Here is a 14,158-nt window from a genome sequence, read left to right as displayed (position 1 = left end):
TTTTCTTCCATTTCTACATTACCCATTATTAACCAGAATCAAGATTAGTCTAGCCCCAACTGTTCACCAGCATTTTCAGGTAAACCATCGTCATCATCTTCAGCTTTGTGAAATTTTCAATGATTGGGTGGAGTTTCTTTACCTATCAGTAATTCAGAGTAACTCATGGCTAAAAGTTAAACACTAGTTTGAAAAAAAACATAAACAACTGTCCAGTGTGATTTAAGGACAGTTTAAAAGCAATCCATAAAAAAGTCGTCTCTCTACAAAACCCAGAACAAACTAAATGTTTCCCTTGATTGCAAGTTGATTGGTAAATTTGTTATAATCAATTGTTCCTTACAGTCATCAATAAAACAACAATGGATAATTTTCATCTATTTTGTGGTTTTCAGTGCATAAAAATAACCATCATATCTGTTAAGGCTACTTCATCCAATACCAAGCCATCATCAATTTCATCATTACCAGTTTCTTAATCATGTTATTATCAACTGACCAGACATAAACAATTAAACATAAAATACTCTGAAATTGTGTTCAGTCAACAATGATAAATCACCGTGAACCAATAAGTTGAGTACACAAAATCATAACTAACAGTAAGAAATTGAGAAAAGCTAATCAGATATCTTTTCTTCTTTCCCTTATTTTCAGTTTCACCATTTCTTCCAATCACATTAACAATGTTAACCATTTTAACTTCAATCAATTGTCAATACGATGAAGCCTATTATACATCTGATTATGCCATTAAATGTCCACCCGAACGTGAAATATCACCATGTAAATGTAACAATTCATCAGGAGAAATGGAATGTTATGGTGTTAAAATAAACGATTGTACCATTCGCCAAGTTTTCAATCAGCTGGCCAACTATTATGTGAACACAGCAGAGAGACATGTTAAATCATTGAAATTGTACAAAACCGAGATAACCCACATGACTGAAGATATACTGGGTGACATGTCATTGGAAGCTATTGACCTAAATGGTAACCAAAATTTATCCTTAACCCGAATTCACAGGACTTCACTGGTTAAATCAAAAGAAACATTGAAAAGCTTTAAACTTTCTGGTCTCTCGGAAGCAAGTTGGATATCCAAAGAGGAAAATGATGGTTCCATATTTGAAATTGTTGACGGATTTAACCAGCTCAACCTTTTTTGGGTTACCGATGCTTCCATTCCCAAGATTCAAAGGTCAGCCTTTGGAAGAGTTGAACTGCCAAAATTAACATCAGTCCAACTAGCTCGAGATGAAATTGAAGAGTTGGGTGATTACGCATTTTACCGTTTACCCAATTTAACCAGCCTTTCAATCCGAGACAACCTAATCTCTCGCCTTACCAATCACACCTTTGCTTTCGAGAAATCATCTGATGAACTAATGATTCTCGATTTAAGAGGTAATCTACTTCAAATGGAAAACATTGAAAAAGATGCCTTTACTCGACTTCGAAGACCGATACATTTAAATTTAGAGTACAATCTAATTGAATACTTGGATGAAGATGTTTTCACACCAATTTTAACCAATTTAAGGAGCACCATTTCAGTGAACAAGAATCCAATAAAGTGTGATTGTCGTATGCAATGGTTAAAACGAGATGATCACAATTATATGGATCGAGTTGAAGGACTTGTTTGTCCTGAAGCAACTGAACTTTGGTACTTTACGGTTGAAGACCTTCTCAACGAGTGTAATGAAACTTACAGACTTGAAAAGCTTGCTCTTTCCCATTCAAATTCAATTCAATCTCAATTGCTTTACATTGTTTTAATTATTCATTTAATTTTTGCCCATCTTACTATTCACTCAATTTGATTAATCTTTCCCAATCTTTTCACTTTCAATTTAATCTTCTCCTTAATTCCTCCTAAATCAATCATTTCATCTTCTTCTTCCTTCAAATGATTTATTTATTGTTTCAAGCAAATAAATTAAACACAATCTCAACTCAAGTTCAATAAAATTACAATCAAATGGTAAAATTTTCACCCTTAAGCTCAGTATTTTCAAACACTCACATAATAATGAAACCTGAACATTTGTTGACAATTGAAGTCTTCAAAGCTGGCCAATTAATTGTGACCATTAATTAGTCTTGATTCGGAAAAATACATTTTTCTTCATCTTTAATAAATGGTCAACCTGAATGGGAAAATCAATGTTGAGAAAATCCTCCAATTTTCAGTTAAACTCATCAGTTGACATTAACATGGTTTAATTATCACTTGAATTTCCTTCTCAAGTCTATTTTCAATTGCAATATTGAATCAAATAATAGTCTTGATCCATTTCAATTAGAAGAAACTAAGTTACATTAGATGTAAAACTCATTACCCAAATTGGGTTTGATTTAACATTAATAATTGAATTAATCCTTGATTCTCTTTCCAATTTCCTTAAAATTGAATCAAAACTGGATCAGTAAAATTTAATTAATGCACAGCTATAATAATTAAACATTGACATTTTGACAATTTACCAAATTACCCTTCAAAATTAATTTCAATCAGCATCTATTACTAAAATTGATTTAGACAAAAAATTGTCGTAAAGCTTGGAGTAGCAAAAAAAATATCAACTCCAAGATAACCCAGTAAAAGGCTCATTTCTGTGTATTACTGGTGAATGTAAATTAATTATATCTACATATGACTGGTAACATAACAATTTATCATTAATAAAGCAAAATCAACTCAATTGGTAACATTAAGTGACCTGAAAAAAACAAGATGTAACAGAAAAGGCTTAGGCCTGAAAAATCAGATTGCAAATGAAATAGAGAAAACCTAGAAAGTTTCATTAATGGAAGTAAAAGAAGACGAGAAATCATAAGATGGTGATGATGATGATTGTCAAGATATAACTAGATGAAATATAACAGTTGATGGATATGCTTTTAGGGAAAAGACAAAGTGAAAAGTAAAAAAAAGGCTTGATAACAACATAATGTAAGCTCTGGTTGGCTTATTGTTGTTCATGGTAAGAACTCAGCACCCAAAAAAAAGTTCACCAGTGAATATGTTCAGGGATAACAACAATGGTGGTAATAACAAAACAATATGTATGCCGGGGTCACACTTGGTTTCAATTGTTACAGTTACAATTTAAAGTTGCCAGTTGAACAACAAGAGTAGGAAGATGAAAAAGCAGTGAAGACACTTTTTACCATTGTAAGTTAATGGAGGTTCTTGTTGTTGGATTTAACGCATGTGAAGAGATGTTTAGATCGAGATGATGTTCAAGTTGTTGTTGATGATGCTGATGATGCTGATGATGATGATGAACAATCGATAGGTAGAAAAAAATAGAAAGTAAAACTAGAAAGAGAGTTGACTAAGGAATGATTTGACTCTCTTTTAGCCTTCATTTCTGGCACAAATTTTCTGGCAACATTGGGTTAAGATAATATTATAAGATTTTTCCCTATTGACAATCTTTTCTGCTCCTTCTTGTCTCATTGCTTGAAAACATAATAAACATCTATGGATATATATCAAGTTATTTTGTATTAAAAACTGTCTCTCTCCCATTCATCTTGGTTACTCCAATCAACACCACATTATTGTTATCAGTATTCAAGTGTTAAATCATCTCATCAAAGTCCACTTTCATTATTTTGTTAACCACAGTTATTGCTATCAAAAGAAAACTCTATTTAATGCTTTCCTCTCTTTCCTTGGATACAACATTGGACTTTACAATGGCCTTTTTCAATATTGTGATACATTATTCAATCATTTTTCATTAGTTTGTTTTGTTTTTATTTTTGGTTGCCGTTGTTATCATTATAATTGCTACTCCTGTTGTTACTGTTGTTTATGACCAACATTAAAAAAACAAACAATGAACCAAAATATATGCATACAATATTTTAAAGCGTTATTCGTTAACCTGAAACTCTAACTGTTAATGTTGCTAACAAATGAATATCAAAATGATACAAATGTGTCCATCTTTACTACAACCACTGGCAATCATCCAATACAATTATAATTATCTTTATCAACCAATATTTTCTTGATACACCATTTTAATAGTCATCATTATCAACTAATACATTTCGCTTTCCATTGGGTTTACCATCAAAGCCAAAAAATTGAAGCAACACCAAAAACAATCCATTTTACATCATGTTATCCTGTTTGTTTACAACTAATGTATTCATGGAGAGCAGATTAATTATACATTTTAATCTTTGACACAACAATCAATTTGTAATTCAATCTATGAATGAAGATATTAAATGAAGCTGGGTTTGTTATGCGTTGAGGTAAGTGTCAATATAAATTTTTTTTCCTATTACCTTCCATTACACACAAAAAATCAAAATGAAAACAAAAGATTGGGTTACAGTTGATAGTGACTTGAGCCTTTACTTTCAGATGGTAATCATTATGTTTCTCGGTAATATTGGATCAGATTATCCTGATGATTTACCATCTTCTTGTCCTCGAGATAAATCAAGATTGGTTAAAACCATAGTTGATAAGGTAAAATACAAAATGAAATCCATCCATAAAACAAAACAATAAATTTGCATCTCGTTTTTTCTGTCCTCATTGTCTTTTCCTGGTCTTCTTCATCCTTTCTTGGTTTCCTTGTTGTCCAGAAAATTTTACCCATTTTTGAACGTTATCGCATTGAAATGCCTATTGAATGTCCTTTCCATCCTCATCGTGATGTCCTTTGGTGGCCTGAAGATAATTTATCGACATTTATCTTCAATGATCCAGATGGCCAATCCTCAACATCCACACTTTCGGTTACCTCAATCACTGCGACTCTTGCTTCGTTTTTCACATCAATATGGCGATGTCCACTTTGTAGTAAAATATTTGCCTGTTCCGAAACTTTGGCCTCACATTGGGATGCTGAACATCGACTTTACCGTCACAGGGTAAGTTGTAATCAACCAAACATTAGAAGCATTATTTTCAGTCCAATATAATTTTCCTGGGAATATATAAAAAATTAAGATTATTCACATTGAATCTTTAAAGTGAGAAATCGTTTACTAAATTACGTTTACCTTTAAATTTTTAATGCTTTACAAGCTATAAGTTAGCCAAAAATTGTTATACTTTCATGATAAATGCATGTATATGTTTAAAAATTAATCTATACAATTAAAAATGTAAATAACATACTTAAGGTTATGATATGATTTTTATTCACTGTTTATTTTGGTTAACTTGACTGACTAGTACAACTTGACGGATTGAATCAAAATTTTTAGCCTTTAGCTAATTCAGTCACTTTGCTTAACTCATCCCTACGACTATATTTCATTAAAAAAATTCAGGTTAATATTGAAAAGTGCAAAATTGTTAATAGATAAAGATAAGATTGAATAATCATTCAAATTTGCTTTTGGACAAATTAATTATATGGTGAAATAAGATCATGTTTTATTGATGGCAATATCACCCTAAATGGTATTGTTCACGTTCAATAAGAAACTTATTAAAGATGTTTATATTGTCCATTTTCAGTTAATCATTAAACTGTTTTTTCACCAAACATTGGATTTTATTGATACAGAAACGCAATTCAATCAAAGGCTTGATTGACCTACAAGTCAAATTGATCTTAGGCTATTATTACATGTATTATTTGGAAACATGAAACAACTAATGATCCTGCATAGATTTCAATGTTAAACAGACAATTTCAATAACCAGTTTATTGGACATTTATACCAATATCGTTAGTTGAACTCCAAAATAATAGATTAATCTGAAAAGTCTGTCATGTCATTTGGATTTGTCTATCTAATTAACCTCATCTCACTGATCAGTTTAAATTTGAGCATTTCAACAAAGATCCCTTCAATTATTGAATTTCACTCAAATGTTCATTCACCAAAAAACAATTTAACTACCAACTTCATTATATGGTACTTCGATATACGTATCTAATCATTACCTTTGAAAACTACCTTAATATTGAGAAGTACATATCACCTAACATCAAATACATTTGATGCATTAAAAGAAGCTGTATTAATGGTTAAATCAGCTGGAGATGAATAATATTATATTGAGTTGTTGAGAAATACTGTGAGGCCAAATGGTTAGACTTGTAATTATTTCCAATTCGTAAAATTAACGATTTTTGACCATCCATCAAGGAAAATTAGACTAATATAATAATTTTTTGTTTCTTTGCTTCTCTTTTCCTTCTTTTCGCAGACTGAAAATTTTGTGTGCCTAAGTGACTTTTGTGATTTCATGCGATGCGATGTGTTGAGCCGTCGTCGTATTTATCCAACCATTGGTACATCCAAATACTTGGCTCGAGTTCTTTCACCAACATTATCAATTGATCCTGGATATCTGTCGCCTCCTTCATTACTACCCACCCTTAATCCAGAGAATTGCAATAAAACTGAAATGGTTGAATTGGAAAAACGTTGTCAAACTGTGGTTCGCCAGTGTATCCTACCCCTGTTGATAGATAAGATAACAATGAAAGATTTTCGAGACATGGAGGAAGATATGGTTAAAGAAACTTGTGGTTACCTTAATTGTGAAAAATTTTGGGACATGACAATTCATATGGTAAGTATGGACATGAATAAATACTCTTGAATACTATTTTCAAGTATTTCAAATGAGCCAACAAAACTGGTAAATGACACTTGATATCAGTTATTCTAGTTTTGTTGACCATAGATCAAGTTTAATGAATCAAGAGCTATTAAATTTTTGATGAGTTTGAAATGTGAATCTAATGCAACACTTTTAGTGTTCTAAAAATATCACATTCTCAACAAATAATTGTATGATTAACAAAAAAATGCACTGCTAATGTAACCACATAATTTTTACAAAATCATGCTAATTTCAACCTGATTTTGCATAAATTAAAATCCTTCCAAAAAGCTGTTTGAGCTTACCATTAGAAATCATTTTCACTTTCAATCATTTTCCAAGATGATTTAAACCAACAACCATATTTTGTTGACTGTTTGATATCACCACTTTATCGCAATCGACGTGACTTGAAATAAATTGAGAGCATATTTTGTTCAACTTTCCATTATACCAAGCAACACATCACTTTAAGCCTGAGGGAAAATGAGAAGAGTAAATTCGGTCACAATTTAAGTTAATAAAAAAATGTCTCAACAAATTTTGCTAGCCAGTTGAGTGAAAGGTAAACATGTAAACTAACTAGAAATCACAATTAATGAACAAAACGAAACAATTGGAAATAAATAAAAATAAAATGTCAACTGGCAGCAGCAAGTAGCTAAAAGTGCGCCATAAATCAGATGATTTTTAAGCGCGCTTTAATTGAATTGATAATTTCTTAAATGATATAATCTCTACTTTAAATTATTAAAGCAAATATAGATTAATAATAAAAAGTTATCATTACAAAAGATAATTTTATACTTGTTCATAAAATAATGTTCAGATCCATTTTTTGCCATCTTCAGTAGCTATTAATTCAGTCTTCCTGGTCAGCCTGGCAAATGAATGAAACTCATCTCAACACCTTTTTTAGCATCGTTAAAGTTGATTATACAAGAGCAATAACATTTATATAAATATATATTAAGTTGAGCAAAATATATTCAATAAATAATGCTAAATGATCAGTGTTTGATTAAAGTTCATATTAAACTTCCTTTTAATTTGTTAACCATTTTTCCTTGGCCTCAAGTCAACCATTTTGTAACAAAAGATGTACCAAGTTAAAGAGTTGATTATTATCTGTAAAAAATTAGATAATGATAAGATTAATGATAATGAAGATGACGAAGTTGATGAAGTTGATGAAGTTGATGAGCATCATGAAGAGGATGGTTATGATTTTAATCAGACTGATGATAGGCGCATCCATAACAAATTACATGGTGACAAGTTGGCCTTAAACAATAATCGTGCTTTTGATTACCCAGATTAGAATGATTATTTATCTCGCCTTTTATTTCCATTTGGTTCATTATAAGGTGAAAAATATCTGTCAAAAATAAAATTAAGAAAAAGAAATTGCAATTAATAAACAATTTGATTAAAACAAGTTCATAATCTGAGCATATACACATTACATGCCTTTACTTTCACTTATTTTCAATACAAGTTTCAATAACTAAACAACAACAGCGACAACAATCAAGAGTAATTTAATAATCATTCAAATGTCAACTTGATTTGAATTACCTTTATTTCAATCAATCAAAACGTGCTTTCAGATTGAACAGATTGAAAAACAATAATGAGCATCAAATGTAACAATAATCACAAAAGATTTTTGTTATCGTTTTTGATGAACGCTTTCAATTTGTAACAAAATTGATTGCTCTTAACTGTTTACCAATTTACCAATCATTTTTATCAAATTTTGAATCATCTTCAACATTATCATGTAATCATGTAAATCATCTATACAATAATATAAGCAGAATGTATCAAATTTTTGTGGCTAAACTAAAAGTCAATTCATCGCAGCCTCTAGTCAAACTAATTCAAATGTCAAATTGTTTTATATTCAATAATTTTTACCTTTTCACTTCATCTCAACCAATGTTTTATAAAAAACGATTTTCTCAATTGGCTATTCAATCTGTTCTTCATTTTGACACAAGTATTAATCTAATAATTAAAACTCAACATTTCCATGAAAGTCTTATTTAATTTGAATCTTCTTCCGTTAATCTTTAGTTCCTTATTTAGATATTTTTAAAGCTAAAGTAAACGACAGATTAGCTTGTTAATCTGGATGTTACCAGGTTAACATTAGAAAAAAAATATTTCAAACTTACCATTACTTTATTGTACATTACAATTTGATAATCTTATTGGAATCATTACAGTATAATCTTTCAAAAAAAAGTTGAACTAATTAGATCAATGAAAAGACACTTACAAATGATCAGAAACAATTAGCATTTCCAATGATATTCAATACGAAACCATTTCTTAACAAAACAGTCTTTATTAAACAAAAACAAAACATGACTGTCATCATTACTTAATATCACACACTTATCCCTAATGTTAAGGACTAATCAGATAATAATTACAGTAATTTTATTTATTATCTGCTAATCACTGAACATTAGATTAATCAATAATGTTCAATCAACTAAATAAATCATTATATCAACTGTCATTAGTTGAAAACGGTACACACTCACTGTTGATGTTAAACAATAATGTAAAGATGAACATTGATTTTTGTGTTTATCTATTTCATCAAATTCACACCAAACTGAAACATTATTTGAACAAGACAAGATAAATCAGTAGAATCAGAATTAGATTAATCTAATTAACTTCCGTCATATCAATAACTAAGGTCATTAATAAATTTACGACCTCAATTGTATACCTGATATATATATTAAATGTGAATGTATTTACATATTGAAAAGGTGAATAAACATAAATATTATGACTGACCTTTAATTTTGATTCAGAAAAGATTCAGATTTTTGGCTTTTTTTGATGAAATTATTGTTATTATTATTGTTCTACTTTCTTGATTAAGCTTACAATCATCAGTTTGTTCATTGATAAATAGCTGAGATGTAAATGATATCTCAATGACCAATTTACCTGTAATACTGGTCAACTAAACATTAAGATTCAGGTGAAGCAACTTAATTCAATACCACCAACTGTCAACATTAAATCGCTTCATACAATTAAATTTTTTAACCTTAATCTTAATTCAATTGGTCAGACCAATTAGACAGTGAAAGTGTGCATCTTTGTTACCAAAAGTATCCATTGAAAAACGTTAAGATACAAATGTTAACCCAACCATATTTGGTTCTTTGATACGATTCATTGAAAAATACATCAAATCAAATGAACAGTGAATAATTAATGGCCAGCAATCAAACAATAATTTAGCTAAATCTTTTATAATTTATCGTTCATCTGTCAACATTAAACATGAAGCTGGATGGACCCAAAAAATTGTTTCCATGTCAATAAGTTAACCAGAAAAAAAGCATTGCGTGATTAAATTATTATTTGAAATACAAAATAATCAATATTATTATGATTAAAAACCAATGCCTTGAGCATTATTGGTTTTATAATTAAAAAGGAAAGCAATAAAAATCAAATGGTTAACATCAACGATATTTAGCATCAGCCAATTGACCCAAGCTGATTAAGGTCATTACTTGGTTTCCCATTAATGTTGCCCTTACCCTTAAAGGATCACAACTCAACGTTTCCTGGTTATCATTAGGGTTGATAATTGTTGAACATAAAAAGATTCATCAGTTAATCAATCTAAAAACCAGTAATTACTCTATTGATCAGTATTTACCAAGTTTAACAGATTAACTTTCCTTTAAAATCAGCTTGGACAAGACTCATTTTTGTTTTCAGATTATCTATTTCAACCTTTTAACATATCGATTGGTCAACCATTTGATTTTGAATGTAATTTCCTTTCAGTCCATTTCCTTGAGTATTCAATATTGATGAAAATGCATAGTAACCAAATGGTAATTGAAATATCTTTCTTTCCTTTCTTTGTTACCAAAGGATCGGACCAGGCCATTGTCATTATGCGTACTGATTGGTATAATCATGATTATTGGATTCCTTATTTGTTACTACATTGTCTGGTCCCTTTTTGAGTAAGTATTAACCTGGTCAAGTGTAACCAGAAAATGTTTAACCAATTTATTATACGATGTCCATTGATTGAGGCAATGGGAAACAACCAGCTGATTGATTTAAAATCTGTAGGTAGAGAGAGAGGGAAACATTTATTAATAATAATAAATCATGTTTACTTGGTTCATGTAAATGGTGAAATTAGGTGATATCAACTTACAAAGATTACCTTTGACTGTGGTTGAATCACTAGATTGATTGAGCTCATGCTGAAATAAACCTGGAAAAAGATGGGAAAAGTATCAAAAATTGATAGAGATTAGGAAAAAGAAACAAAAAATAAGTCATAATTTTAAGCAATCAAATAATTATAATGATGTTGATAATGATCAAGAGTGCAGAAGGTAAAATTGGCCTTAAGGTCAGTAATCAATCCGAAACAACAAAGCCGCTGTACTCTCAATTCAGCTTATCATGAACCAAGAGACGTGAAAGAAACAGTAAAAAGTTATATTTTTTGATGTACAGATGTGTAAATGGTTGTTTACCGTTTTACTTTCAACTAACAGTTGAAATGAAAAGTTGAAATTTATTACATTTAATAACAACAGGACAAAATGGTTTGGTTTTTTTTCTCATTTCTGACTTTTGTTTTATCTGATGAACTGAATGATTTCATACTGAAAATAAAAGTCAATTAAGATAAGTTTACGGTAAATAAGAAAAGGTCATCTGAAAGGTTGAAAAGTAACGACAAGAGTCAAAAGGAATGGTCAAAATTAACATGACAATGATAATAAAAACAAGTGACAGTTTGTGGTGAAGCAAGAAAAAGTAACATATTGTTAGTAATCAAGATTAGCTGATGATTTCCTTTTCCTTTCAGCGTTTCAATGTTCAACAATAGATGAAAGAGTAACATGGTTTTTTAATGTTTCCGTCCTGATGACTTTTGATGGAGCAAATAAATTATGCATTATTAACTTGAAGTGGTCAGGGAAAATCAGTCATCATGACCAATGTGTCTCTTTTAGTGACAAATCTTTACAAATCATTCACCAGTTCAGCTACAGTTTAAGATGATGGCCAGCTTATTGTTATCATCAATTGTCCAAATTAAATGTCTAGAGTTCCAGAAAATATGTTGGCAAAAAGATAGTTATTCATTTTTCACTGAATGTTGGAAAGTAAAAGCACAACAGAACCATCATTAATCATTGATAATTAAAGGCCAATCATATTTCCTTGATTACTTCAATCCTTATTTATTTTCGAACCAGCATCGAGTGAAATTGCTTGATAACCATCTTTGACCTCAAGTCTAATCCAGTTGCCAATAAAAAGCATGGGAAAGTTGAAACCAAATCGCCTCAGTTTAGCTTTATAAAGCTTCTAGATAATCCATTGGATAATCTTGAGATTATGATTCGAGAGGATTCATGAGGAAAAGCAAAAGCATATTCAGTGATTCAATTATGCTAATCTTGCTGAAAAAGATCCAGCCAATTAGAGTGTTAATAACGATGTTTGTTAAATGATGATTCTTAACATTTCAATGTGACAATTGAACCCATCAGTTAACACTGAATTAAAATGAAAGGCAAATGGGTGAAGTTTTCACAGTCATCATCACCAAAAGAGATTTAATTGCTCACAATTGAGTTAATGAAATCTAAAAATTGAGATGAAAAAGCTGCTACAGATGATGGTACTCTTGATATCATTTCCGTGTGTCCTTTTCTTGTGAACTGAATATCAACTGATGGTAAAAGATGATGTGAAAGAGTTAACAGGGAAATATTTGTTTTGCCTTTCATTATGTTGGATGGATAATCCTTCAGGCCAGTACTAATAATCTCATTTGTTTTTGTATTTTATCCTGAATTTATCCTGAAATAAGAACAAAAAAATAAATAAAAAGATGAAGGCGACGACAGTTAACTGGATGAAGCCGGCTTACCATTTTGATGAAATGCAAATCCCTTTATTGTGCCAATTAAATGGTCAAATTAATAAACATTGTTTCGGCTTTTTTTGTCTCCAATGGAGACAGTAGCCTCTTAGAGGTCAATAATGTAGAGTTAATTACTATATTGGGATGATTATCGTGATTGTTATACCGAAAACATTGATTGGTTAAACATTTGAGTAGACACGACAGCAGCTATCCTAATCCAATATGACTTGTCGACTTATTAATTATTGTTTGTTTTTTTGTCGTCTTAAAACAGGTCAACAATGGGTCTTAAACAAGAAAGACTAAAGCAATTTAAGATGCGACAATTGAAAGGAGACCGACAAGCTATTTTAACGACGCCAACATCAAAAAAAGTAGCAACACCGACAGAATCTTCAGGATCACTTGCAAAGAAACGATTACACCAAAGTATGCCCGTTCGTCAATCTGGTGAGTCTGAAACATCGCAAGAAAATAGTCCGGCATCAAATGAGAGTAGATACATGGTTACACATACTGGTAGACGGCATCAGCGACCAAGTCATCTTTATTTGGCCTCAGAGTTGGCTCTTTTACTTGAGAAAAGATCAATGGAAACAGTTCCAGAATCCTCTGATGACCAAGGATCAATCAGCTTGGCTTCGCAATCGATTTCTTCGCCTTTACCATTTCACCATAAGCAATCACCATCATTTGGTATGAATCGATCAGATGTAGCGATAATATCTGACCGACAAAATGATTCTCAAGCTTCACAGGGCTCACAAAATTCTCGCCAATCTAAAAATAGTTCACAATCAACAGCTTCAACACAAGAAGCAGTCAATAATCGTTTGCACCACTTTCCCAATCGAAGGCGAGATTTTGCGTTGAAAGGTCGACGGAATAAGTATGATGATGATCACAGCTATGATGATGAAGATACAGACGATTTAGTGGGGGTAACCAAAGAATCTAGATCTCAGTCTATAATTAAATCATCGCCATCACCTCCATGTATAAAGACAAGGGCAAGAGTTGAAGGAACAATGTCTGATTTAGAAACTAGAAGACCATGTGAATATCGTAATATGAGATCACCGGGTGAAAGCTTTACAGGTCGAGAGATTAAAAATGGTACACGAGACTGTGAGGTTAATCTTAATAAAGTAGTAAGATCAACTAGTCGCAGTCTACACCGTGTATCATACTCCATAGGAAATCAAGGGTTGGAAAGAGGTCGTGGAGTTGAACGAGATTCATCAGCTTCCGATACAGTCACAAGCGTAGGTCCAGATATTGAATCAGAGCCAGTGGTTTCATCCACAAGTGGAAGACGGTTTAACAGGCCAGGAGTCGTTCGTAGTATTTCTTCAGCAGGAAAAACACGGCGATTAGCAATGGTTTCCCAGCGATATTCATCACAGCCATCGTCTTCAACAACAGCTGATGCACCAACAACCTTTGATGCAAACCAGCCTCGATATCCATTGATTAAATCACAATCTAACCCAGTTGTTCCTGTTAGACGGTCAAAAAGCCAATTAACATCATTAAATCGATGATTTACAGGGTGGGGAGAAAGTTTCTAGGCAGTGACGTAACAATAATGGATT

The 14,158-nt window shown here is 31.3% G+C and overlaps 2 protein-coding genes and 2 long non-coding RNA genes across 5 annotated transcripts; 2 read left to right on the top strand and 2 right to left on the bottom strand.

Moving 5' to 3' along the window:
• Positions 1-158: 158 nt before the first annotated feature.
• LOC107364692 (uncharacterized) lies at positions 159-2,181 on the top strand. Its single transcript, XM_015932117.3, has 2 exons — positions 159-575; positions 658-2,181. The coding sequence occupies exons 1-2, from the start codon at positions 551-553 to the stop codon at positions 1,827-1,829; spliced, it is 1,197 nt and encodes a 398-aa protein (XP_015787603.1). The 5' UTR covers positions 159-550; the 3' UTR covers positions 1,830-2,181.
• Positions 2,182-3,398: 1,217 nt separating this feature from the next.
• LOC107364889 (uncharacterized) lies at positions 3,399-14,115 on the top strand. Its single transcript, XM_015932335.3, has 6 exons — positions 3,399-4,284; positions 4,397-4,504; positions 4,624-4,911; positions 6,206-6,574; positions 10,532-10,626; positions 12,838-14,115. The coding sequence occupies exons 1-6, from the start codon at positions 4,258-4,260 to the stop codon at positions 14,105-14,107; spliced, it is 2,157 nt and encodes a 718-aa protein (XP_015787821.1). The 5' UTR covers positions 3,399-4,257; the 3' UTR covers positions 14,108-14,115.
• LOC149093608 (uncharacterized) lies at positions 5,522-8,963 on the bottom strand. Of its 2 annotated transcripts, XR_016199663.1 has the most exons (5): positions 8,788-8,963; positions 7,920-7,985; positions 7,415-7,735; positions 6,913-7,083; positions 5,522-6,460 (listed from the first exon to the last, which is right to left on the bottom strand). It is a non-coding gene; the product is annotated as an uncharacterized LOC149093608 (long non-coding RNA). The 2 variants fall into 2 exon arrangements; XR_016199664.1 differs by lacking the exon at positions 5,522-6,460 and having other exon boundaries at positions 6,944-7,083; positions 7,876-7,985; positions 8,788-8,926.
• Positions 11,102-13,218, bottom strand: LOC149093607 (uncharacterized). Its single transcript, XR_016199662.1, has 3 exons — positions 13,081-13,218; positions 12,567-13,019; positions 11,102-12,496 (listed from the first exon to the last, which is right to left on the bottom strand). It is a non-coding gene; the product is annotated as an uncharacterized LOC149093607 (long non-coding RNA).
• Positions 14,116-14,158: the final 43 nt, after the last annotated feature.

This window comes from Tetranychus urticae, chromosome 3 (assembly GCF_039701765.1).
Source record: "Tetranychus urticae isolate SD_2017Ah chromosome 3, NJAU_TeUrti_SD_1.0, whole genome shotgun sequence".
Classification (NCBI taxonomy): domain Eukaryota; kingdom Metazoa; phylum Arthropoda; class Arachnida; order Trombidiformes; family Tetranychidae; genus Tetranychus; species Tetranychus urticae.
Note: the sequence above shows the minus strand (reverse complement) of the source record. Positions and strands in the feature narration are given on the sequence as shown.

Bases quoted from the DNA above. Each gene is read 5' to 3' on its own strand.
- LOC107364889 (XM_015932335.3), top strand. From the start codon at position 4,258: ATGAAGCTGGGTTTGTTATGCGTTGAG. The intron at 4,285-4,396 runs GTAAGTGTCAAT...CTTTACTTTCAG, and splicing joins TGGGTTTGTTATGCGTTGAG to ATGGTAATCATTATGTTTCT. The intron at 6,575-10,531 runs GTAAGTATGGAC...TTGTTACCAAAG, and splicing joins GGGACATGACAATTCATATG to GATCGGACCAGGCCATTGTC.
- LOC107364692 (XM_015932117.3), top strand. From the start codon at position 551: ATGATAAATCACCGTGAACCAATAA. The intron at 576-657 runs GTTGAGTACACA...CCTTATTTTCAG, and splicing joins AAATCACCGTGAACCAATAA to TTTCACCATTTCTTCCAATC.